The sequence below is a fragment of the Convolutriloba macropyga genome, unplaced genomic scaffold (assembly GCF_964194025.1).
Source record: "Convolutriloba macropyga unplaced genomic scaffold, txConMacr16.3 SCAFFOLD_1066, whole genome shotgun sequence".
Classification (NCBI taxonomy): Eukaryota; Metazoa; Xenacoelomorpha; order Acoela; family Convolutidae; genus Convolutriloba; species Convolutriloba macropyga.
In genome coordinates, this window is record NW_027452955.1 from 21,492 (window position 1) to 47,275 (window position 25,784).

At 34.5% G+C, this 25,784-nt stretch overlaps 1 protein-coding gene across 1 annotated transcript; it reads left to right on the forward strand.

Moving 5' to 3' along the window:
* The first annotated feature begins 17,601 nt into the window (after positions 1 to 17,601).
* On the forward strand, positions 17,602 to 25,579 carry LOC142357931 (uncharacterized). Its single transcript, XM_075409422.1, has 3 exons — positions 17,602 to 18,057; positions 24,380 to 24,548; positions 24,988 to 25,579. Exons 1-3 carry the CDS (start codon positions 17,680 to 17,682, stop codon positions 25,431 to 25,433), a joined length of 993 nt encoding a protein of 330 aa, XP_075265537.1. The 5' UTR covers positions 17,602 to 17,679; the 3' UTR covers positions 25,434 to 25,579.
* The last annotated feature ends 205 nt before the right edge of the window (positions 25,580 to 25,784 follow it).

The following is a 25,784-nucleotide window of genomic DNA, read 5'->3' on the forward strand; positions in this document are numbered from 1 at the left end:
AACAAAATATAGCAAGTGCATTTTTGGTATAATAAAGCAAACGCGTACACATTTTTGTATTTTACAGTTGAACAAAAAGTATATCAACTGGTTTTTTAAATATTGCTTTGAACGAGAGTACATATAAAACATACACTGCTGCGCTATTTGTTCGGAAACTCATTGATTAAGAGAGTGTATTACTAAAGAAGGTTGTGGCATGATAATACGATGTAGTAATTTTTTTTCTAAAACAAAACGCAAATGTCAAGAAAAAATTTTGAACTAGCAGAGGATTCTTTTCCCGCGCCAAGGTTTTGTCAAAAAAATGTTGTAAGAACTGCGGTAAATAGCAGTGATAAAAAAACAATTTTCACCACAAAACTCCTGCGATGAATGTGGCGAAATTAGTGAACTTTTTTAGATTTGTGGTTGTTAGCGTTGAATTGTTGTATGCTATGCGGTCTTTAGAGTTGAAACTTTCATCTTCACCTTATTCAGCGGAATTCTTGCGAAACAGAAACTGATGTATAAAGGTTCGCACCTCTGCCCTCCCGCATGCCAACCACTTCTTCTTCCACTGCGATTCATGTCACTTACTTTTGGTATATTATTTGAAATTAAATCAGATTCACACCACTTTATGGAAAACATAATCGCTGATTTTTTTAAGGTGTGCGCTTTTTGCGGGAAATTTTTTTTTGCACCGCTTTTGCTGCATTCAGCGCTAAGAACCGCAATTCTTGTAACCCTTCACCGCATTCCCCGCCATTCTTTAATTTAGCGTGGTTTTTAGCGTTGACACCTCATGCACCCGAAAAGTTTATCATTGACAGTGTCAATCACACGCCCGAAAATAATTCTAATATTTGTTAAACCAAAATATGATGTTCTTATTGGTTATACAGTCAATTTAAATGATCGATGGTTTTTCACTAACAAAAATGTGAATGAAAAGTAGAAAAAAAACGTGAAAAGCGCTAAAGAAGAACACCTCGAATGTAATCTTGTTGCATAAAGGAAATTCCATAAAAACCATTTATGAGTAAGGTCTCGAATGCGCGTAATGCGAATATGAGCAACAAAAAGCTCTGGATGGAATATGAGCTCTGGATTTTCATGATAAACTTCTAAAGTCTGTTGTTTTCTGTGAGACTACCGCAAGATAAATACCTTCTTCCAAATTTCTGCAAAATGAAATGAAATTTTGGCAGAAAATTGGTTCGTTTTAAAACAGATATTATACAACAAAGTTCTCACTGAAAAACCCACCATTCATGTATCAGTATTCAAATATTTTTTATTTTGGAATTTGTGAGGAAAATTTATTTCGTGAGTATCTTGAATGAAATAATTATATTGCAGTAATCTGGCAGATGAGTAGTTAGTTGCAAACACTAGTGTTTCTTAAGATGATTTTTATGTACGCTGATAATGTATATGTTTTCAGCTCAACGTTTAAGGAGCATTAGCATATTAAAGCTAGCAGAAACTAAAATTTTCATTTTCTCTAGATAGCCGGAAATTTTTCTTCGTCGAAGCTTGTTCTCGTATTCATGGGCCTGGTAACTTAAGAGCTTAGCTACTGATCACTCAGCAAAATCAAACAAATTCAATTAGTTTGATAGATCTAATCTAACCTTCGCTATTTTTACCCCTTTATCACAAATTACCTGTTTTTATTTTTGGGGTCGAGGAAAAAAATTCCCGCGGAAAAAGCCACATAACTTTAGATAGGAAACAAACCCCACAGAAATAAACTCCTTTTCTAATTTAATTTTGGTCGTGATAATCTGTTTGGCTGTGATAGTTTCCTCTCAAGACCCACGGGTTGTTAATGCAAGGCTATGGCCCGCGAGGCATGGCTAAATGCGCAGCTCATTAAAAATCAAGTGGCCTTTTGTTTCCGTGAAGGTTTCTTATCTAAATTTGCGTTTTTTTCCGTGGGTTTTTTTCCATGAGGGGCTGGCTATATAGCACATTAATATAAAAATTTTGGGATCTATTTTGTTTAGAGAGCTTAGTGGACATAAAAGTTTTTACACTTCCCAGGCTCACGCACATTTTTTGGATCTATTTTGTTCCCTCCTCCCACCTCAAGTTTTCCTAAGTCCCCCAATTACAATTTTTGTGTTGTTATATAGCTTGTTAATATGGAAAATTAGCCCGTGTTAACCATTTATCTAATTTTTAGTTGCAGTTGCTCGTTCTGCAGTCGATTTGATCAGCAACATTTTTCTCCTATGTTTGCCTTTTTTGATGGCATACAGGGACGAAAGCGCTTCATATTGCGTAGGTAAGTTGGAATTGCGAACCGTTCCACTTAGGTTGCACAGATTAGATTTATTCCTTTATCACCCCCTCCCCAACCACAGTATGCCCTCTACGCAACATCTTTTCGGAGAAGAGTGATCCCGGGATCGTTTCTTTTTTGGTCCCCGCAATTTTACTTCCCACCTCTAAAAACATCTACAATTGCACGCGTGAAAAATTGAACGCGCACGGGGGGGGGGGGTTAAATCTCTATGTGAGCTGAGAAATGGATGTAGTGATGCAAATTACATCCAAAGCAAGCAGTAAAGAAACTTTTATTTGTTTGATATCCATATTGAAACGGGGGGGGGGGGGGGGGGGCATAAAATTAGTGTAGGGGAACAAAAAAGAGCCGCGTATTTTGTTTAAAAATGATCCAATTGAAAAATATTTCAAAATGAATCAAATTAAACATGTTGGACAAAAAATCGGATTTAGAAGAAATTCATCTCTTAAGTGAAAAGTGAGACCAAAAATATTTATTCATTGCAAATTTTGGCATTTCGAAACATAACAAAAATCTCAACTACAGTTTATTGGCAAAGAAGACTCATACTTTTGTAATCACACGGGACGGGTAAGTTTTGTTGCGGCACAAAAAAGAGGAAAAACGCAAGCTTACTTACCAATTTTGTTAATAGTTTAAAGTTTGTTTAGGATTTTTTGGTTTATGCGTCGTTTAGAGTCTGTTCGATAAGTTGGTTATCAGTTAAGTGATACTGTCAACTAAACCCTGTCAAATGACTCGTTCATTCTGTTAGTATTGAGACCACCTATATACCGGGTTGATCAGTACTTTTATAAAACTATACATAGCTCTAATGATACTCTAATGACTTTGCCGTCCTCTATGAAGAGTACAAAAGAAATAGAAGAAAGATGTATCAGAACTTGGTTTCTTTAGTTAAGATTTTAATTCTTTACTATGTCAAAGCCACATTTTGTATAATATTAGGATCTATTCTGTTTTGCCCCCCCCCCCCCCCCCCAGCTTAGTGGGCTTATATCTTTTACGCCCCCCGGGCGTACGTGCTATTTTTTCACATAGTAGCGTGCTATATTACAACATACAATTTGTAAGTGGGGGCATAAAAAACACTGGGCGGGGGGGGGGACAGAATAGATCCTAACATTATTGTTAACCAGAGCTGTTTAACTTGGCTTTTCGAGAGGACTTGCTTCTCAATTCTTCTTTCAGGTAAAATAAATAGGGAGAGACAATTTTCATAGTTTTTGCAAACATAACAGTTTAGGTGGCCTCATTTGGTGACTGCAACTTGGTCACCCTTTGATTTTTCTCTTTTATAAAAGTTTAGATTTTGAATTCACTTCTTTTGTGAAGTTGTTAGTTCAACTTCTTGGCTTTGAAAATTTTTTGGTTAAGAACAGCGGTTTTCTTCAACTGTTTGTTTTCAGAAATTTTCAGAAAAGCATTCTATGAGAATTGACTACATTTCGCCTAATTAGACAGGTGGTCTAAGACGATTAGAGAACTACCTTTGATAGCTCTGTGATCAGTGTCCGACTTTGTTTCATCAATGCTTCACCTCGTCTCAATTCTGAACGATACACTAATCAACTCTTACATCCAAAAGTAGATTCTCTAACAAATACTTGGTCATGTAAAAGACCTATGAAATTGAATTATCAAAAAGCTGCAGGCAGACCAATGAAAAAAAAATAAGCTCGCGTTTTTGAACAAACGTGGGTAGAACTCTACACGCTATATGAAACCTGTGGAGTTTTCGGCCATGAATTCGCTGGTTTGTTGGTTCTAAAACGGCAACCCGATCTGGATATTTGCATTCAATAATAAGAAAAAGTTGAAAACGAGCAGATCTCTTAGAAACACACGAGATTAGGATCATACAGGATACTGCCGCGTCATTTAAAAAGAAGTCATATTTGTAACACTCGGAGATCATGGAAAATTGTATGAAAAATACTACAATTTTTGGGCAAAACAATGGGTTGGAGGTTGTCACTTTTTGGTTCTCTAAATAAGTAAGAACATAAATCCCACGCCCAACCAAAGTTGAATAAGTCATCTTGAATTAGGGGCTTGTGCTTTCATGTGAGGGTAGTTAGTCCCTAATTTGAACATATACAAAGGGAAACACGGGCAATTATGATGAGTCAATCGCTAAAACAAAAGAGCTACCCAATTTATCAAATTAACCTTGAGTTACTGGGAAAAATGCACTTAAAAACCTTGTTTGGCTTTAATGTACATGCAAAGTATCTAACACTAACTTAGCGGTACTAACTCATCAGGCCTAAATTAACGGTTCTATCCAGATGATCTACTTTTTCTTTTCATATCAATCAGAAACTGCTGTAATTCAAAATTTGTGATAAAACTCAAAATTTATGATACAGATCAGGAAAATTTCAAAGCATAGATTGATACTGCGACGTTGCTCTCACAGGCACCCCTTTTATCATAGCCAACGATTAAAAAAAGCTCTCACAATTTCTGACAGTATTTAGGTACGGTGGAGATTGATACTTTTTTAACTTCTTGTACTCTAAAGCACTTAGTTCATAAGTCTTACTCCCCCTCCCAAACTGAGACATAACCTCGGGCAGAATTGATTTGGTGTCAGGGATCTAAGCTGCTCGGTAGCGCAGTTGTTTTCGACAAACATCCCGGAGTATACTTTCGATCAAATTCTTTAATGTATCAGAGCATTTTTCATTATATATTTTTCTCTTCCAAGCGTTCTGTTCATGGCATTATTTGACTGTTCATAAAGATTTTCAGAACAAAAATCTGATGTTTATATGTGCAGCATGAAGCTTTGAGCTGCCCAGCATGATTTATACACTGCTCGCTTTCTGTGTATTATGACTCATACACGGTTCTTATTCAGCACAGTATGAGATATAAAAGGCTTTTGAATAACGCGACCTTCCAGTGTGCAAACAAACTACTCGACGAAATCAAATGCAATTGAGCTAATTACCCCTTAGCAAAGCTACAATTATGTCATGTTTTCTCCAAAAAGCATCCGCTTTTCAAACAATTGAATTAATGAAAATATGTTGTTCAATATCATGCGTATTGACAAAACCATGCTAAATGTTTTAAATGTCAAGCACTTTTAAATCAGTTTTTAGCAGTATTTCCATCAGATCCGCGAAAAGCATCATTTTGATAGTCCAAATAGCATCACTTTGATAGTCCAAATAGCATCACTTTGATAGTTCAAATAAGCTCTCGATTTAGTAACTGCTACAATGCTGTCTCACCTGCCGATGTCACAAGCTCTTGTTTGACCTTTTCACGGCATGTGGATGTTTGTTCACGCTGCCCATCGACTTTGGATAAATCTGTTCACGGCCCACACTAATGTCGATTAGCCCTCCATCAGTGAAAGAATTCCAAGAGAGCAGATTCAAGTTGAGTTCGGAGCCATACATCTGAAACAAATCTAAGGCAACCGAAAGAGCTCCAACGATTTAAAAATAGGTTTTCACACTGGAAACAAATAAACATAGATTGATTTAAAGCAAACGCTTGAACAAGTGTTCAGACTGACGTGGAACAGATGACATTCAATGACGTCAACATATTATAATAATACCACTTTCAGAGACTTGTTTGATCAAATTTACCAACTCTCAACGAACTCATCAAGAACAGATAGAATAAGAGCAGCCATATGTCGATAACCCTATCCGTTGCGATCGAAATGAAATGAATTGCGAAAATGGAAATCGTCTCGTTAGATAAGTTTGGTAATGCTAGGAAAGTCCAACTAAACCACCATCTTGCATTGTTGTCGACCGGGGGGAATGTGGGGTGTTCGTTTTAATATTTTCTAACACGGAGTGTAGCTAGACAATTATGTGGGTTGTGAACTAAAAGCTCGCAACTCGACTGGGGTTGTGAACGGAAACCCGCATTAGGTGAACAGATCAAACGGAGCGGGCTGACATCCACAGGAAAGACATCAATACTCGATATAGATTTAAACCCTTCATGTGGCATCTAATATATAAAGAACTAGTGTTCTTTACAGAAAAAGTTTGCTTATAGAAGTTTATCTCGATTTAAGCAAAATGAGAACTCTGAGGGCAGAAGCAACAAATGCTTTTATGCGAGAGGCGTTTTCACGTGAGTTAGTCGATTTCAAAGGCCAGGTTAATGAAAAGTCTCCAATAAAGGTGTCTTGAAAACTGCTGAGTCGTGGAAGAGCGAACTTATCCTAATTCAAGACACGTAACTTTGATTTTCTTCATACCACAACGTAACTGTTAATTCAATTCAAAATTTTCGAAAGTGTGTTTACACTGCGCAGAATGCGTTGTGACGCTTTTCAGTTGATTCTGGGCATAACACATTTGTTCAACTTACAAAGAACAATTACAGAGGGAACTTACAATTCATACTTCGCAGTAGCTAGAACAGTGCTAAAAGCTTTGCACGCAACAAATGAGCTGTGTTAATGCCAGTCTTTACAGAAAGGAGACAAGTTCAATACAGTCTGCGCATATTTGATTTAGAATGTACCTATTCTGAACAGAATGGTAGAATTCAGATATAATGGTTCAGTACTGAAACGCTCTGAAAGCTCACTCCGGGATCCCAGATAATCGAGCGCAAACACAGACAAACAAACTACGATTTGAAAACTTGACGATGTAAAAACTTGACTAATTTTTAACTCCAATTGATTGCTCACGCTGAATTGACATCTATCAAATTGGACCTCTCTCAGGAAGACTGTGCTTTTGTTATTTCTAATCAAATATTAATAAAAAACCACTAAAAAGACTGAAGCAGATTGTTCCGAGTTCAAGTTAATGGAGTTTTTACAATGACAACAGGCTAGGTAATGTGCGATCGCACATTAGGTTCCGACCTCATTCATCCCCATTTTTGGACTAATTGTCTACCAAATGAGGAACAGACAGAAAAATGCAAAAATTACTTTTGGGAATCCCAAAAAACCCAAAAAACCCAAATGTTAAAAAAATATATTGTATGAACAAAAAAAAAGTCCCCAAAGCAAATGACTCAGTGGAGGAAAAAATGATGCACTAGATTGATGAGCCAATGATATGCCAATATTAAAAAAGCGAGTTAACGCGAACAGCAAAAACAACAATAAAAACCATTAAATACATCAAAAACTTTATGTCCGTTTTAAAACACAAAACTTAATAACAAAGTCAACGTAGCGTCAGATAGGCCTGCAACTGAATAAAATAATTTGTAACTCACAAGAAGCGATATGGGATCAGCCCATAATAAGTCCCGGTAACAACTAGATAAAAAAAACAGCAGTAAAATTTAAAAATTTACTTGTTTTTTTTTAAACTATTACCTTCAATAATACAAAACCATTAGAAATCAAGTAAAATATCACAAAGACTTACAATTACCAAGGGTTCTTCTAAAGGGCGTTAATACCTGTCCTTATTCATTTTCTTCTGCGGCTTAAAAGAACAAAAAAAACAAAGAAAAATTTAATTAAATCTTGCCGGAAAACGCTGTCGAATCCGTAAAGCCATTTTTTGGCTCTCAAAATTCATTCGATTGCGCCCTCCGCAAACACCAATATTATAATATGTGGCATTTCATCCTTTCAATAATAATACTAGTTAAAAAGTAAACCAAAAAAAGAAAAAGCGGCAAAAGTATGTAGTCCTTTTAATTTTTTTTTCGAAACAAAAATAATTCCAAGGTTTTGAAAGCCATTAATTTCATAAAGAATTCAAAGAATAGGATCGTTTTGTCATCCAATGGAAGCCCCTGAGAACTGCAATTAACCAGAAAATGTCTTGCGTCTATAAAAAACGTCAAAGATGACAAATCAATATTTTTGTGAAAAACCGAAGTCGACGCCAGAAAAGTCATAAGGAATTCTTCAATTATATTAGATTTTGTGACACTAATCTTTTTTGTCACCTTTTTCCGACCCAATCATTTCATATTCGACCTGTAATTACCGCGACTAGGTATCAAAAGACAAAAAAAGAAAATTGCAATTTTAAAAAGTTTTTTTTTTGCAAAACAAATGTTTTCAAAGTCATGAAAACTATCAGCTATCTACTTATATCAGAATATTGGCTCATCTATTCTTCCATGAAAAGCCAATGAGATGTTTTTGATAATTTTGTACGACTAAAAAGCGAAGTAAAAACGACAGTTGAAGAAAATTGTAAGAATATCAAATAAATTCTTCGAAAAAGGGGTGTCGGAGCCGTTAAAAAGTTAATATAGCTTTGAGGATTTTAATATGCTTTATTTTTAACGCCAATAATGTGATTTGAGAACTCTCAATAATAGGATAATTAGCAAAACTAGAAAATGAGAAAATTTGGCAAAAATCGAAAAATAAAAAAATCTGTTATCTAATTGTATCAAAGCCAGAAAACAATAACTTAAGACTTAAAATTGCGGTAGAGATTGAAATTTAATTTATTAGAAAGAAAAGGATTCTTTCTTTGATGACATTAAGCTTCAAGTTGACAAAATTAAGAAAAAAAGAGGAAAAGTTCATTAAGCCAATTTTTATTTAAAAATCAATTACTTTTAGAGGTCATAACGACCACAAGCTTTCAAGTAGAAAAAACAAACGCATTAGCTTGGAGCTGCCTAGGAAGCCAATCGGACCTATCATTTCTGAGCTTTGATTTGATATGTTCTGTTCTTCATTTATCAAAAAATGATCATTTTTTTAAAAAAAAAAGACCGACTTAATTCAATCTGAATTCTTTTTGGATTGTAACAGTCGAAGATTGGTCCAAAACTAGCCCTGCTAATGCTTATCGCCATTTAAGGAACATTTAATTTTGTGAATGTTGTAGATATAGATATTTTATTAGTTAAAAACTCAACAATAATTTCTGCATTTTTGATAATCAACGAGTAAATTAACGAAAAACGGCAAAGTTTTAACTACAGAGAACTCTCAACAGAGGTTGAAGTAGGAATAGCCCTTATTTGAGTCTACAAATATTGTATTGGTTCTGTTTGGGGGAGTATTTCAGGCAAATTTAATCAAAGTGGACTAAAGAAGCTTATTTCGTGCTATTTTTGATGAAAAAAGGCTGATTTTTGAAATAATTAGCCAAATTTTTGAGATAAAAATTAATTCAAAATAATCAATAATACTTTATGTCATTAGAAATAGAATCAACAACACAATTTTTAAAAATTTTAACAAATTTCAGCAAAATTGGCGAAATTTTAGTCAAAGTTCCGGAAAATGTGAATAAAATCAACGGAATTCACTCTATTTTCTCAAAAGTTTAAACCTCGATAACTCCCTGTAAAAAACGAAATCGGAGAAATCTTTTTAATTCCATATTCTACATAATAACATTGTTACCCACCACTACCAAGACTTACGTCTGTGAATCCAGAAACCTGCAATTCGATGTGTCAATGCTGTAATTCAGTAAACCAATGCTGCGAATGGCTGCAATAAATGCAGTTTTCATCGCTTAATCCGGTAAAAGTTGTGAAAAAAGATCACGTCTAAAAACCGCTAATCATACAGCAAATCAAAAATCACACCAAAATCACTCAAACTGGTTCTTGTTTGTTGATGCAAATTAAAAGCTGCTGTTTCACACCTCTAAGGACCACAAAAAATTGTCACCGCTAAAATCTGCTTAAAATTTTCACCGATAAAAATCTGATTTAACAACAAAAAGAGGTTACCTGAAGGCCGGCGCAGTGGAAGCAGATTTAACTGCGATGCAAGAGGGCAGGATTCAAACCTTGGTAGTACGTGAACGAATTGATGCGGAAACGAACTATGACTTAGAAATCATTAGCCAAAAGCTAAACAGAGTTGTTGACCTGCGAAAAAAGTTACGCCTGGGTTACATGTGTGTCATTACTAAAATCTCAAATCGATTGAAATATTTCGATCAAAAATTCGGAATGCAATTGTGATCACGTCGAATTTTTGAAGTAAACTTGTAAAAGTTTTTTTCCGGTTTCATAAACTTAAAATTGTTAGAATAAAGCAGCAAAGCCACCCGAATTATTAAATTCTATTGCCTCTTCTTAAGAGAATTTTTCTTAGACAGCGATTAGTATCAATTTTTTTAGAATATCATTGCCATCATTGCATTAAATCAGACACTGTGTATTTTTGATTTATATAACAGTTGACCGTTTGTTTTGCTCTAAAATGCATAATTACTACACTGTATTAGCCCTGTGTAAAATGTCCCACGTTTTAAAGCTTCGCAATAACCAAATAAGTTAAAATTATATATTGTTTTGAACAAACTATATTGTATTTATGCATGGACAAAAGACGAAACTACTGTTTCATTTATATAGCTAAAGCAATGCGATCTTTTCTTTGGCTTGCCTATATTTTTTTGTCATTTTATATGAACCGATAGTTGTTCAGCGACTTTTCAAACAATGTAAATAAAAGACTGTGTTGAAAAAAATCAACGCATTCGACAAAAATGATGCATAAGAGTTCTCTATCAAAATTAAAATTATCTGATTGTTTTGATGTTTTGTTCATTAAGTTATCGCACAGCATATGTTGCTCAACAAAATCCTTTTTACAGTAAAATTGCTTACAATAATGCTTTATAACTATGCAATTGATCAAGGGTAAAACTATTTTTTAATGTTGTTCAACTTTTCTCCTTTGTGTGGTTTTTAGTTGAGTCTTCTGTGATTATTACTTGAAAATTTGATCATTTTCAGTTTTCTGGCAGTGTGAACGTTTTTGTATTTTCCTCCAACAATGAGGTCTTCCCAACAGAATTTCAATGAAGATTCTATAATATGTGATTACTGCAAGATCGAATCGAGTAATTTATTTCACTGCAAAACTAGTGATAAAAAGGGTAATCAAATCTAAATGGGAATTCATTAGTTATGCCAAACGTGTATTTTTTATTACTTGACGGTTGATTATGTAATTTTTGATAGAAAAAGAGAAAAACGTTGATATGTAACGAACAGGAAATGCTGGAACATCAAGATTGTCCAACGTGTGCCGGTCGCAATCTGTTGGAGATGTTCGAGCTGACACAGCTGAACTGGTTTCTGCGATGAAAGTGGTCTTTGAATTTTTGAGCGAATTAAAACTCAGTGACAAAAGCTACAAGAAATGAAAACAAGAATTGGCAACGTTATTGAAATTCAAAACTTTGAATTGAAAAGAACCTGAACGAATTGATGAGGTAACTGAAAAATTAGGAAATGCTTAACTCAGAAAGTTGTTGTTGAGAACAGTGACTTGATGAACGATGGCTTAGAAATCAACAGCAAAAAAAAAATAAATGAAATCGTTAACCTATGACTAGAACTTCTATTGTCCTCACAAGAACGCCCATTTAATCAGTCAGTTCTCAGAGGTACCGCTTGATATCGATCAGTAAACAGGACGAAACGATGTTGTAGCAGACGGGGCTTAGTTTCAGGTTAATATGAACTTTGAACTGTTTCAAGTGTGTTCGAAGCGTTCATTATACTGCTATCTGATTTTCCAACACTACTTAATTGCTATTATTTGCAGGGAGCTTATCTTATTATCAACTAAAAATATTCAGTGTATATAAATCATCTCGAAAAATAATGATTGGTTTCGCCAGAGTTTTTTGTGTAAACAGTCATATTCTAATGCCCTACACCTCGGCATTACCTGATAGAACTTTTAATTTGTGCTATTTTTGCACTTTTTTGAAATAAAATCAGGTTCGAACTTCAGTATGAAGTTTAGTGGTTTTCGAATTCTAATACCAATTTTGTTGGGGCTTTGACTACTCACCGTGTTGGTTACATCTAGGTGTCGCAATTTTGTTTTTTTTTGTCAGTATAGTTTCACTTTCTTTTTCCGCTATACAGCCACCAAAAAATTGATTGCACAGATTTTTAGCATTTCAATTGGTCTTTTTGAATAATTTAAAAAATGTAATGTAATTTAAATTAAACAGATCTAACGTTTCGTGAAAGGCAAATACATTTTTTGCAAAGTCATCTCTCAAATTTTCAAATGAGAAGTCACGAACTTTTACATATTTGCCATCACTACAATCTCAAATCCGAACTTTGGGCTAGAACTGTGATCAAGTCGAGGTTAAGAAAAAAAACCCAAAATTAATAATTTTTCCAGTTCTATATAATTAATGTTATTAATAAAAAAAGTGGAAAACTACCCAAGTTTGCAAAATCTGTTGTTTTTTCTGAAAAGCCTTTTTCTTAGACATCAATTACTTTCAATTTTTTGGATATTGTTTTCGACATCAGTGCATGGAACAGACCCTGCGTATTTTTGATTAAATATTTTATCAATGCTATGCTTTAAAATGCGTGATTACTACACTGTACCAGTTCTGTGTATTATGCCCCACTTTTTAGAGCTTCGCAGTAACCAAGTAATTAAAGTTATACAATGCTGTCAACAAATTTAATTTAAAATATGCATGTACAAAATTAATGTTTCATTTTTGATAGCTATTGCAATTGTGGCTTGATTACATTTTTTTTCATTTTATGCTGAACCAAAAGTTGTTCAACGACTTTCATACAAAGTAAATGAAATTTGTAACAAAAAACTCAACGCTTTCGATAATAAAAATCATGATGCTGCTCTAGCAATGTTACAATTAACCGTTCAACTTCATGTTTTGTCCATGATGTTATCGCATAGCATATGTTGTTCAACGAATCAATTGTCCAGTAAAATTGCCAGCAGAAATGCGTTATAACTAAGCAATTGATCGAGAGTAAAAATATTTTTTATTGCTGTTCATCTCATTTCTTTTGTCTGGTTTCTAGTTGAGCCTTGTCTGATTAATACTTGAAAAATTCAACATATATTTGTTTTTCTAGCAGGGTGAAAAATTTTGTTTGATCCTCCATCAATGAGTTCTTCTCAGGAGAATTTCGATGAAGATTATAAAATCTGTGATCACTGCAAAATCGAATCTAGTGAATTATTTCATTGCCAAACTTGTGACAATAATGGCGATCAATTCGAACTGGGAGTTGAATACTTATGCCACACTTGTATTGTCCACCACTTAGTGATTCATCATACAATTGTTGACAGGAAAGGGGAAAAACCGTTGGTATGCCGCGGACACAAAATGCTGCAACATGAATATTGTCGAACATGTGACGTCACATTCTGTTGGAGATGTATGAGCATTCACAGCGGACATACATTTGAGCCACTCGAGGAACGCGCTTCGGAACTAAAAGGGAAAGTCATCGAAATGTTAACTGAATTAGAACTCGACGAAAAACCTCTTCGAGTAAAGAAATCAAGCATAAGCAACGCTATCGAAAAGCACAAAAATGAACAGCGGTTGATACGTGAACAGATTGATGAAGAAATTGACAAACTTCGAACTGCATGTTATAAAGCTATTGAAGATAATTGTAAATTGATGTATGACGATTTGGAAAATATTAGCCAATTTGTAGATGAAACTGTCGTCTTACAAAAAAAATTACGCCATCTTTTGTCGTCCTCGAGCGCCCATATGATCAAGAATTTTCCAGAGACAGATAACGACGTCATTCTGAATAAAATCAATGGAAATAAACTTATTAACCTTGATGAGTCAACTTTGATCTGTAAAATTACAAGTCTGTCAAATAAGTTTAAGCAGTGCGTGAAATTGCTAACCGATCAGGTCAAATCAGAGATGTTAAAGAGTTGCGAGACAGAGAAAGAGATATCTGAAAAGAAATTTGTTACTGCGTTTTGCGTAGAAATTGGAGATTATGCTTTTACAGTTTCTACAGAAGGGAATTGTTTATCTTCTCATGAAGTTATGGGTTTTCATTGGGAAACCTGCGCTTATTTAGAACTAATAGACTCAGTGGAATTTAATGAGACTATAACTCAATATCATTCACTTAATCATGAATACAACATTCACCTTCTACTACTTACGGGAAACAAAATGGTTTATGCAACCAGAATAGATACAAGAATTAACCTAAAAGAACATCCGTATCCCAATTTTGACCATATTCTGTTGCCTTTCAGCTTCCCCTCCAGTTGCCCCAATCCCCACATTGATTGGTCTTATTGGGACGAGGAAAGTGAGTTGATTAGATTCACACACATTGACACCTTCACAATCAAGTGTGACACCCTTCCTAGAGTCACAAACACACATCAGCGGAATGACAACATATTCTGTTTTATATCAAAACAAAATAATTTGATAGTCGCCGATGTCTGTTATGGCAAATACTGGATTATACAATTCGAATTGACTGCTTTTGTTAGCTGTGTCTTTGCTCGACGTGTAAAAACTGATCATCTGATTGTGGTCATTTGGTGTGGCGAGTCTGTGTTCTCCTGTGAAAAGAAAAGCTCTTATCAAAAGTTCAGCAATCCTGAGAAACAGGACACCCCTTCAACGATCACACTTATCAGCATCGAAGGTGTGAAATACAGGCTGTTAACAAAAATAACAACGCCGTCAGGTAAAGATTATGAAGCATCATTGGTTTTGCGTTATTGAAATTAGAAGATATAGTAGTAAATAAAGGAGCGACTGAAGAAGCACTTTGAATATCTCAACTAACATTGGAAACTGAAACTGAATTAAACCAAGCAGTTAACAGCATTATTTTTTCTATATGTTAGCATTGCTTATGCTGCTTTTAAAGTAAATTTACTCATTGAAGCAGATTAAAATTCAAAATGTGCATTTCTACATGTTTTAATAATAATAATAATTATAATTTTATAATAATAATAATAATAATAATAATAATAATAATAATAATAATAATAATAATAATAATAATAATAATAATAATAATAATAATAATAATAATAATAATAATATTTTTCCAGCAATCAGAGACTGACAAGACTCTGTTCCCTTTTAAATAACGCTTGCTTTATTCTAGCCAGTCTTCAGATAGTCTGTACACTATGTGTATACTTTTGACTCCGGCATACTTTGTATATTTTGCCGTAACAATAGAAGTTTTAATTCAGTGTTTTCCTGAGTTGTTTAGTAGTGTAGATTACTTAATTAGGTAACTTAAGGCAGTAAAAAGAGCCCAAAACGGTCCGCCTAAACTGGTGCGACCATGATTTAACAAATTCTAGCCAGAAAAAGACCTCATCGGAAATAAACACACTTTTTTCTCAGCTTCAACAAAAATTTTAAGATTTTCTTCTCTATTTTTTTTAAAAATAGACTTAGTCATAGGGTATACAATTCAACAAAAGTGTTTCACTGAAAACAAAAAAATAATAATCTAAAATTTCTCACTAACAGCACAAGATAACAATGGAAGCTCTTTTCTCATCTGATTCTACATATGAATTAAGATAAATACTCTCTTCACAGCAAGAGAACCAAAAATTCTTATAAAAAAATAGTGGGGAATAATATTTAAAGAGAAGCAAAAGCGAGAAAAAACTTTAAAATGAGTCAGGTGGACATTAAGAGGCCAGTTTGTTTTAAAAAATGGGATTATTATGATGCGAATGTTTTGACGTCCACCCCGTTTGAGATGCGCTACTCAAGCCTACCCTGATCAGACCTACCTGGGTCGACCACCTGAGGTAATTCGCGACTCAACGACAGAGTCTGACAACACCACTACAGATAGGAAGGTCTAAGCATGGACACATTCAGACCCTGCAGTGTCTGATCAGGCCAGAAAGCAGATTCTGCACGTTCTGTTGAGCGCAGTACCTACGGCACCCGGGTCGAGGAAAAATCAGAAAAATATGTAAGATAAGTGTGTTTTTTCTTCACCGCAAATTTTGTTCATATTATTGCGGTGAATGGCGCTGAAAATGCAATATGAGGCGGTGAAATTCCATTAGAAGAAGCGGTGAACTTACAAAAATTCACCACATTTCGCCGCTCACTACAGATTAACGTCCTTAAACTGGTTTGAATCTCTCACACCCTGCATGTCATACACTTCTTCCACTTCGTCAACTCTCAAAACCTTCTAGGATATTTGTTTTGAAATTAAATTAACTTCACTCTACTTTCTGTAAAGCATGCGATTTTTTTTTGGAAGATTTGCGGTTTTTAGCGGTGAAATTACATATTTTAGCGGTGAAATGAGGTGATTTTTTGTAAGTTCACCGCTTACTCTAGTTGTGAAAAAAACATATATTCAACATTTAGAAAAAAGTGTCAAAAACATGTTAGATTAAGGGGTAGTTCTAGGTGGGGTAAATCTAACAATTCTCCACTTACTCCCCATTATCTCCCTATCTTCCATCGTTTTACCCCCCTAGATTTACCCCCTAATCTTACATCTTTTGGCACATTTTTCTAAGCGATGAATTTATGTAAGTTCGCCACTAAGTAAAGCGGTGAATATATGTAATTTCATCGCATTCACCGCTTGTCTCTCATAATTTGGAAACTTTTTTTTCAAAGCGTTGAATATATGTAACTTTATCGCTAAAATCAGCGGTAAAGTTGTGTAATTTCACACTTGCCAGGCGATAAAATGTTTTTTTAACGCATTCACCGCCTGATTTATGTAATTTCACTGCGTTCAACGCTTATCTTACAAAATTTCCCGCATTCACCGCTTATCCTACATAATTTTGCGTTGAATGGTAGTGACACCTCGACCCGGGTCTTAAAAGTCTTATCAATCAATTACCCTCCACATGACCTGATCAGGTCACGATAGGGTCTGATCAGCGTAGAAGTTTGATCTGAATAAGTTCATCAGAGCTTGTTCTATAATCTGGAGAGACTTATCAGGAGGTATACCTTCCGAAAATAGCCAGTGCTCCGAAAAATATTATAAAGTTTTGGCGCTTCAAGAGGGTAATTTTTCAAAAAAACATTGCCCAATTTTAGTTGATGGATTAAAGAACTACGTGATCAAGTATTGTTTCGTGTTGTTGAGGTGAACATCTTTGTTTGTCCTGAATTAGTCTGTTTCGATTATGAGCTCAAAAACATATACAGAAAGTAATTTCGATTTTCCGGACAAAAATACTTTATACCAATTGTCACTGTTACTTCAATGAATAAGTATTTAGCCTTGATACCCTTTTGCCAAACCCAAATAGGTCCGGCAACCCCATTGCGGGACCCAAGAGGATCTGCTCAGAGACATTTTAAGCCCAGAGGTTTTGAGGACTCCGCGCGCAGAACCCAAGTCGGTTTAATCAGAGTTTGCTAGGGTTTCTCACCTCAACCATTTGATATACAGTTCATATCCAGCAGCTGAATTTAAGAACAATCAAAGACTGCAGAACAAAATGTCATTATTTCTCTAACAATGCGTTCTGTACTCTACCATTCGTTGAACTCAAAAGTTGAATCGGTTCTTTGTTTGAACATGCATATATTATCCGATTGAATTTGTACTATTTGAAAATCAGATTTCTACTAACTTGACCTTGATTAGTAACTATAAACTTCAAAATGAGCAACCTATTTGCTGAGTTTTGTTTGTTATCTGGCATTCAAAATGCGAACAAGCTTCTGCGCAAAAACGGTGCTTTCAACTTCTTAAACAAATTCTACATACCTGCTTTTTACAAAACCCAACCATTCAATAATATCGATGCCTTCAACCCGGAAACGAAATCTAATTATTGTCATGGATGGGAAGGATTCTGCGATGGATCCAGAACATTTTCGGATCACAAGGACGATTTGATCAACAGGTTTATGGAAAAGAAAGGTGGATTGTGTTTTCCCAGATGTTTTTTCTCCCATTTAGTGTTGAACAGTGCAGGTATTGACAACCACGTTGGAAGAGGGATAGTTTCATCTTTTACACCGACTCCCCACAGCATACAGGGAATTGTTTCTTTACTAAAGTTTACCTATAGTTAACCTAAGTTTAAAATTATTTTTTAACCAAAAGCTTGCCGTAAAATACTCTCGCCTTATATATTGACAGATTGTTTTGCGAATATTTTCAAAACGTGAAATCTCTTCTCAACAGGTCCCCAGTTTTATCAAATTCTGAAAACGATCAACGGCAAAAATCCATTTTTAAAACCATTGTCGGAACATTATGCTATGCATGACAAAATTAAGAGTTCATCAATTTCTCGTGTTAATTTTTCTGTTTTATTTTAATCAATAAACAACTTTTCGATGCTCTTTTTGTTCAACATATATTCAATAACCGTAACTTACCTGTCATTTACAGCAATTCCCACAAAGTTTATATAAGCGAACTTTTCAAAAGCCTCTCGAAAAATTTCAAAGGTCGAAGTTCAAATTTAAAACATGTAAAAAATGAGATGAAATGAGGCTTGATGAAAAAAAAAGCGTTGACATTCAAATGACCAAGTTGATGATCAGCTGCAAGTTTTTGAGGTTTTCGAACGTTCGAATATTTCAATTTTATGGGACAGACTATAACCTGCATGATAGCTACAAATTGCCCGAAAATTTAAATAGCCTCCGAATTCAAAAATAAAAATACTTTTAGCATCTCATCCTCTCTGATAGCAGGACGAATGTTCACTATGAGAGTCTGTTGGAAGCCGCAAAACGATTTCCATTTTTTGCGAGTGAAGATATCAATAAGATCATAAACAGAAATTTAAATTAAGCCAAATGAATTATGTATAATTAAGTATAAACAAAAAGCCGCGAACCAAAAAGTTTTTCTCGAAAATTTAGAATTATTGCAAATTTTTTTGCAAAATCAAATTCACTTCAGACTGAAAATTTTCTCAACGGGCAAAAACTTTTATATAAATATTTTTATATAAATATTTAAATAATAAATTCGTCCTCAAACTGATACCAAATGACAGAATAAACTTTTTCAGGATTTTTGTTCGTTTTTCATAAGATTGTTATTCGAATAGATTAATTCATAATAGGGCTAATTTGAAAGCAAGTCAATAGACAGGTCACCAGGTTTGTTCTTATTTATGAACAGCATTATTTATCGATCTTTCCTTCGCATAGTGATGTTGTTCCCCAACCTAATTTATATCGGTGAAAGAAGTGTACAACTTAAAACGTTCACGAGCTAATATGTAAAAGAAGGGGTGAAAAGTTACTTCAGCAGTTACCTGGATGACCTCGAAAACAATTTTTTAATATCGTATTAGAGCAAAATAGGCAGCAAATACTCAACAATTAAATGTTTGGAGAAGCATCAAAGTAATGAGCAAAAAGTACAATAAAAAATAAAATACCATAAAATGATCTCCGAATGCAAACATCTTTTGTGCTCAATGATCTTAATGCAATCTCCTTATTCTATCACCCCCTTACCAAAAGTAAGAACACATTGAATTGATATGGGAAAACGGATCTTTTCCGTTGGTGCCCCCAGCTCAGTGAGAGCATATTGTTTGCATCGCCCAGACGCACGTGCCATATTTTTACATGATGATTTACTGTTTAATGGCACGTGCTCTGTAATTGAGGGTGCATAACGTACTGGGGCTACAAACAAACGGAAAAGATCCGCAAAAGTTTCACCTGCCTTGAGGTTGGCCTGCACGCATAACAGCAACCGACAACGACTCGGCTAACTTTTAGAAACCATATTTGTAGGTAGTTGTATTGTGTACGTGACGGAAGCCAACCGGGGATTATAGAGATTTTTGTTCTCATATAAAACGCTAAATACAACATTTTTCCTACATTCGATTACGAAAATCAACAAGACGGCTTCGTGCTAGTCTCTGCATATCACTGGAATTTCCAACAAAACTCTCACAAACCTCTTCGTATACAGAGCAAAAAAAACGTGTACCATTTGAACCAAAAAATATGCTGCCTTTTCTTCTGGAGACGAAATTGAATGCTGTTCACCGCGTTTTAGAAAGATGAGAGTAGTATAAATTGAAACACAAACTCGCTGTTGATTTAGTTCCAAATTGTTGTTTTCTAAAAACGAAGTAAGCGTGGGCTTCATTGAGGCAATTGCTCCGTAAAATTATTTTTGATACTAAATTTTTAAAGTTTTTAAATTTTTCCAAAAATCAACTTTGATATTTCATAAGCATAATGAGCGTAATTTGTTGCAGTTATTTAGTACTTTTGCTAATTTTTCATAAACCAATTTTCTCAAACTAGCTCTTTTCTCTCATTCACCTAAAACACATTACAAAAACAATTGTTTTTTTCGCCAAAACTAAGTGTGGTCTTTCCTGAGCCAATTGTTTGTGTCACTAAAGTTGAAAACTAACTTGAAGTCTTTCAAAAATTTTTTTGTGTGTTTTCAGATGTTTCATGATCATAAGAAAAAATCTTTAGGATCTCACAAATGAAATATCAGCGTAACTTAGAAAAATGAATTTCGCTTTCAGACATACTTGCAGCCCCAATCTTTTGCAAAATTTATTTTTTTCCCATTTTTCCATGATTTCTGACTGTTTTTATAAACACAACATCTGTTGTTTCTGACATTAAAGGTTCGGCACTGTTCTTTTAGGTCTTCTGTCTTTTTGTCTAAATAATCGGTGCTGAGATTTGTTGACAAAAGTGTATCTTTTTTCTGGAAAACTACCTGGAGTGGAGTCCTTGAGGAATTTGTTTGTTCAACCGTGAAATTGACGATGAAACTTCATATGAACCTCTCAAAGTTATTCGAAAAATTTTTCCGTTTTTGATGATTTAAGAGCACAGTGGGACGGATAGTTTGTGAAAATTTGAGGATGGATTGTCAACGAAATTTAAAAATGAACAATTTTTGTATTAGACATCATTAAAGCCGCAATTTGTAGCAAAACGTCTGTATTTTTTTTGGATTTCATGTCCTTTTTGGATTGTGTCTCTAACTTTGTGTAACTTTAAAAGAACTATTTCTCTGAGCCCAATTATCTTTCTCTCCTACTCTCTCCTACACACATACCGCATTTACTATACACGGATAAGAATACGTTACCCAAGACAAACACGCGTGCACACTCACAAACAAGCCAACACACAAAGACATTTCTCATTTGTTAGCACTGAAGAACATTGGTTTTCAAAATGTTTTACGTTTTGGCCCTTTCAGTCGTTTAAATGCGGAAACTTTTAAAGAATTGAGAAACTTTAAAAACTTTCATGTAAACTGAAATAAAAAAAACTCTTCTTCAAAAAATCTTGATTGCATATAAGAGGAATTTCGCAGTCAATAAACCATTTGGTTTTCCAATTAACAGAGATAATCGAACACTGGAAAAATTATTTTGAAGAGAAATTTCAAAATGGAGAGTAGTGCTTATTAATTTTTCTGATTTTTGTTTTGGTTGGTATTCAACGTAATGTTTTAACATGGCGATCCATAATCTCTTGAACTGTCAGGCTTATCTGCATTCCATTGGATTAGTGGCGATTAGTTCGTCCAATCTAATCTGCTAATAAAAAGAATTGAAAGGAAACAGATAATGTTTTTCATTTTCTACATTTCAAAAACAGTTTCGGTTGATTTTCTGTTCATCTGATGAAGCGGTTTTCTTTAACGCCTACATGGTTTTGAAAACACTGAAATCGTTAGTTTGAATAAGAGCAGTTGGTCGCAAAATTAACTCTAGAATTTTTTCGATACAGATAAAAAAGCTTTAAAAAAGTATTCGTAACCCTCAATCATTGATGTTTTGGTAGTTGTTTATTCAAATAGTGTAAATTGTTATTTTAGTGTCTGAATTTTACAGGTGAAAAAACTCCGTCTAACCCAATTAAATTTACTAGAACGTTTCAATTTTTCATCTTTATTTTTATGGCGATCTGGTCGCATCCCCGAGCAAAGCTTTTTTTCAAATTTCAATGTTTCCTGCAAAAATTCAAAGAGGTCCCCTTTTTCAAACTGTTTTTTTAATATAAATCGAAATTAGATCCTTAGGGCTACAAAATGGTGTTCTTTTCTTCGCAAACCGTAAGGAAAAACGGTGCGTGAACAAGAGGTGAAAATTTGACTCAAGAAAAAAGCCCGCGTCGCATATATATTCCCTCATTTTGAAAATCTATTGGAACAATTACATATTTTATAGGAGCATTATTGATTTGACAATTCATAATTTACGATTAATCATAAATTCAGTAGTCTCTAATGCAACATTCGTAAATTAATTAAATCGTTTTCAATTATAATTTTTACGAATACTTTTATCATTTATAAATTTTGTAATAACAGTTCCTCTAGCAAAAAACAGTTTTTATTGATGCTTTTGAAAACGGTGTCGAAGCTGAACAAAAGCGAGGAACCGGCAACGATTGTGGGCAAATTGTGTTGCGTTGTTCTATTTCCCTTTTATTGGGAAAAAAGATACTTGATCAAACTTTCTTTTTAGAATTTCCACCTCTTTGTTAAATTTATTTTTGCAACATATATTTTTTGGAGAAACCGAAGCGCGTAGGAGGAGGAGGACATATTTTACAAGTTTGAGCAAAAGTTTATGAGTTTGTGCTTTGCCTTTTATACTGCTGCTTTACACGGCTTTGCAAATAATTCAATTTTATTACGTTATATATATGATTACATTTATCAATTTAGGCTAGAGTTTCAATTTTTAGCTTTTGACACTAGATTGAGAGATTTAGGGTCTTTCGACAGATCTAAAAGAGATCATCCTTTTAATCATGAAGAAGAAAATTTTCTTCCATTTGCAATACATTACCCAAATTTTTTTTAAAAAAAGATTTGCCAAGTAATCAGTTCAGTTGTAAAAAAAAATTGCAAATGTTTGAAATAGTTCGCAAAAATTTGCAAAGATCAGGATAAGTTTGTAAAACTTTGCAAAAAATTTACAAATATTTGCAAGATTAATGCATTAGTATACAAATATTTATAAAGGAGTTTGTAATTCTTTGCAAATAGTATATTAGTATAAGACTAAGGAGGTGAATGTAGAAAACGTGTGAAACTGAATATCTCTTTTATAGAGAAGTGATAAACTCTAATAGATCGGTCTAGTCATATTTCATATACACTTCGGGTACAAAAAATGCTTTTATTTCAAGCGATAAGAAATGATGTTGGATAATCAAATGTTCTCTTTCTGGATCACTGAAAAATGACAAATATTTTTAGGAAGTGTTCAAAAATTTCATACATTGATAAAGACAAAAAGGACGATACACTCCTATTGAGCCTAATTTGAGCCGGCTTTAAGGACTTGGGACCAAAAAGTTGAATCTACTGAGATGAAGAAAGCTTTGTAAAATAACAAAACCTGAAAAAATATAACAAAAAATGCAACAAGTTTCATCAATTCATCAGAGGATCAATGACCCCGTAGGTTTTTTTGCCCGGGTTGAGGAAAAATTGGAAAAAATGTAAGATAAGCGGCGAAAAGTTGTTTTTTTACCGCAAATTTGTACATAATTTTGCGGTGAAATACGGTGAGATTATGTAATTCCTTCGCTATAGTAAGCTGTGAACTTCCGAAAAGTTTCCGAATTTCATCGCTCTTACAATGGTTTGAACCTCTCACCTCCTGCATGTCACGCACTTCTTCTTCCACGCCTCCATCTCTCACTAACTTTTAGTATTTTTGTTTTGAATATAAATCAAATTCACTCTACTTTCTGTAAAACATGCGCGGTGAATTTTTGTAAGATTTGGGACTTGTAGCGGGGAAATTACATACTTTAGCTGTGAAATGTGGTAATTTTTTGTTCACTCTAGTGGTGAAATTACAAAAATTCACCGGTTAGAAAAAAGTGTCCAAAAGATGTAAGATTATAGTATAATTTTAGGGCGGGGGGGTTTAAATCTAACAACTCCTACCGTACTCCCCATTAATTTCACCGCATTCACTACTGATATCACACGATCTCAACACTTTTTGTTTTCTAAGCGGTGAATTAATGTAACTTCACCACTAAGTTAAGCGGTGATTTTACGTAATTTCATCGCAATCACCGCTTTTATCACATATGGACAATTTTTTCAGAGCGCTCAATTTTTTTAAATTCACCGCTAAAATCAGCGATGAAATTAGGTAATTTCACCGCTACCAGGCGATAAAGTTTTTTTTTACAGCATTCACCGCCTAATTTATGTAATTTCACCGCATTCACAGCTTATTTTACAAAATTTCCTGCATTCACCGCTTATCTTATAAAATTTTGCGTTGAATGGCGGTGACACCTCGACCCGGGCGACAGGAATTTAGTTTTTTTGATGATAATTAGGGAAACAATTCTTGTTGAGCAGATTTTCCCCAACTTGATAAAAGAAGGCAGTTTGCACTTTGCTGATTTGGGAAACAGAATTGCCCCAGTGCAGCACCTTGTTGACCTGGGATTCGAAGGAGAGGAGTCAGACATCTTCAGCAGTCCTCTGGCCGAGGCTAAAATAATCAGTGTGAAGCCCTGTTCAGGTAAATTCAAACTGCCGCTCGCTTGTCAATAAACCCAGTGATGGAATTCATTTAAAATTTATTTTTTTCTTAGCTTGGCTTTTAGTGGGGGCAATCAAGAATGGCTTTACGGTTTCGATTGGTTTTAGTGTGTATTAGGGAAATTAGCAAAAAGTATGTAATTCTTAGAAAACCACGCGAGTTCCTGTCAAGATCTTTAATTCGTTGTGAAATACAGTTGTGTGATGCCTTTTCAAAAAACTTGAACCCCAAGCGTGCCATTGAAATAACCATGATTCGTACTTTTGCTAAAAACTGTAATTTGCAAGATCTTTGTAAATGGTAATGATGTTTTGCGTATTATTTTTGATATTCACTTTATCAACTTTCAGTTCTTCAGCTATGCGATGCTGTTATCCAATTCTGTAGCCAATTTCAGGCAAATTTGCACGTTTTTCAGAATCGCGTCAACTTGAGTTTCAATACCACTACCGAAGGCATGGAGCGAGCAACTTCATGCTTTACTATGACTTTGATGCCACCAACGTTCAACCCCTTTCATCAGACGGAAATGAGTTTCATCTGAACTTTACGGAACCAGATGGCTCGCCATGTCGGGACTTCGATAAGTCACTGCAAGAGAAGTTTGTGCTCAAAAACTGGATGTTAACAGGTGTTCTCAAGTCCGGATCCTTTGTTGATTACGTCAACAATCGGCGGAGAGTTTACACTGAAAACGGGAGGTTTTCAGTTTCGGTGTTTTCACAACGGTCTGAACTGATTTCACAACTAGTTGATGATTTTCCCCAGTTTGACAAACCTTACATTGAAATCTGTCTTGATAATGCCATCAAGTTGAACAGTGATCCAGACAATGAAAAACCCTTATGGCCGGTAAATTTCTGATATATGCGCATGCCAGTTGAGATAATTAAAATTTAAGTAACTTCGAAGTTCTTTTCAGCTAATTGGCTAAACTTCAAATCTGTGTTTTGTTTTACATTTTTCTGTAATATTTCAAATAAGAAAAGTAAATAATTTTTTTATTTGTCCCCTTATTGTACTAAAAGCAATTTTTGAAACAAATTAGGCCAACAAACTGGTCACCAAAGTGGCAGGTGCTTGTTGAATTAAGAGATAGAAATTTTCCACTTTGACATTAGCATTATAAAATATGTTAACCGCACAACTGCTATGCTCCTAAACTCAAAAAAACAAGTCTCGTAAGTTTATTTTCAATCTAGTTCGATTATAGTT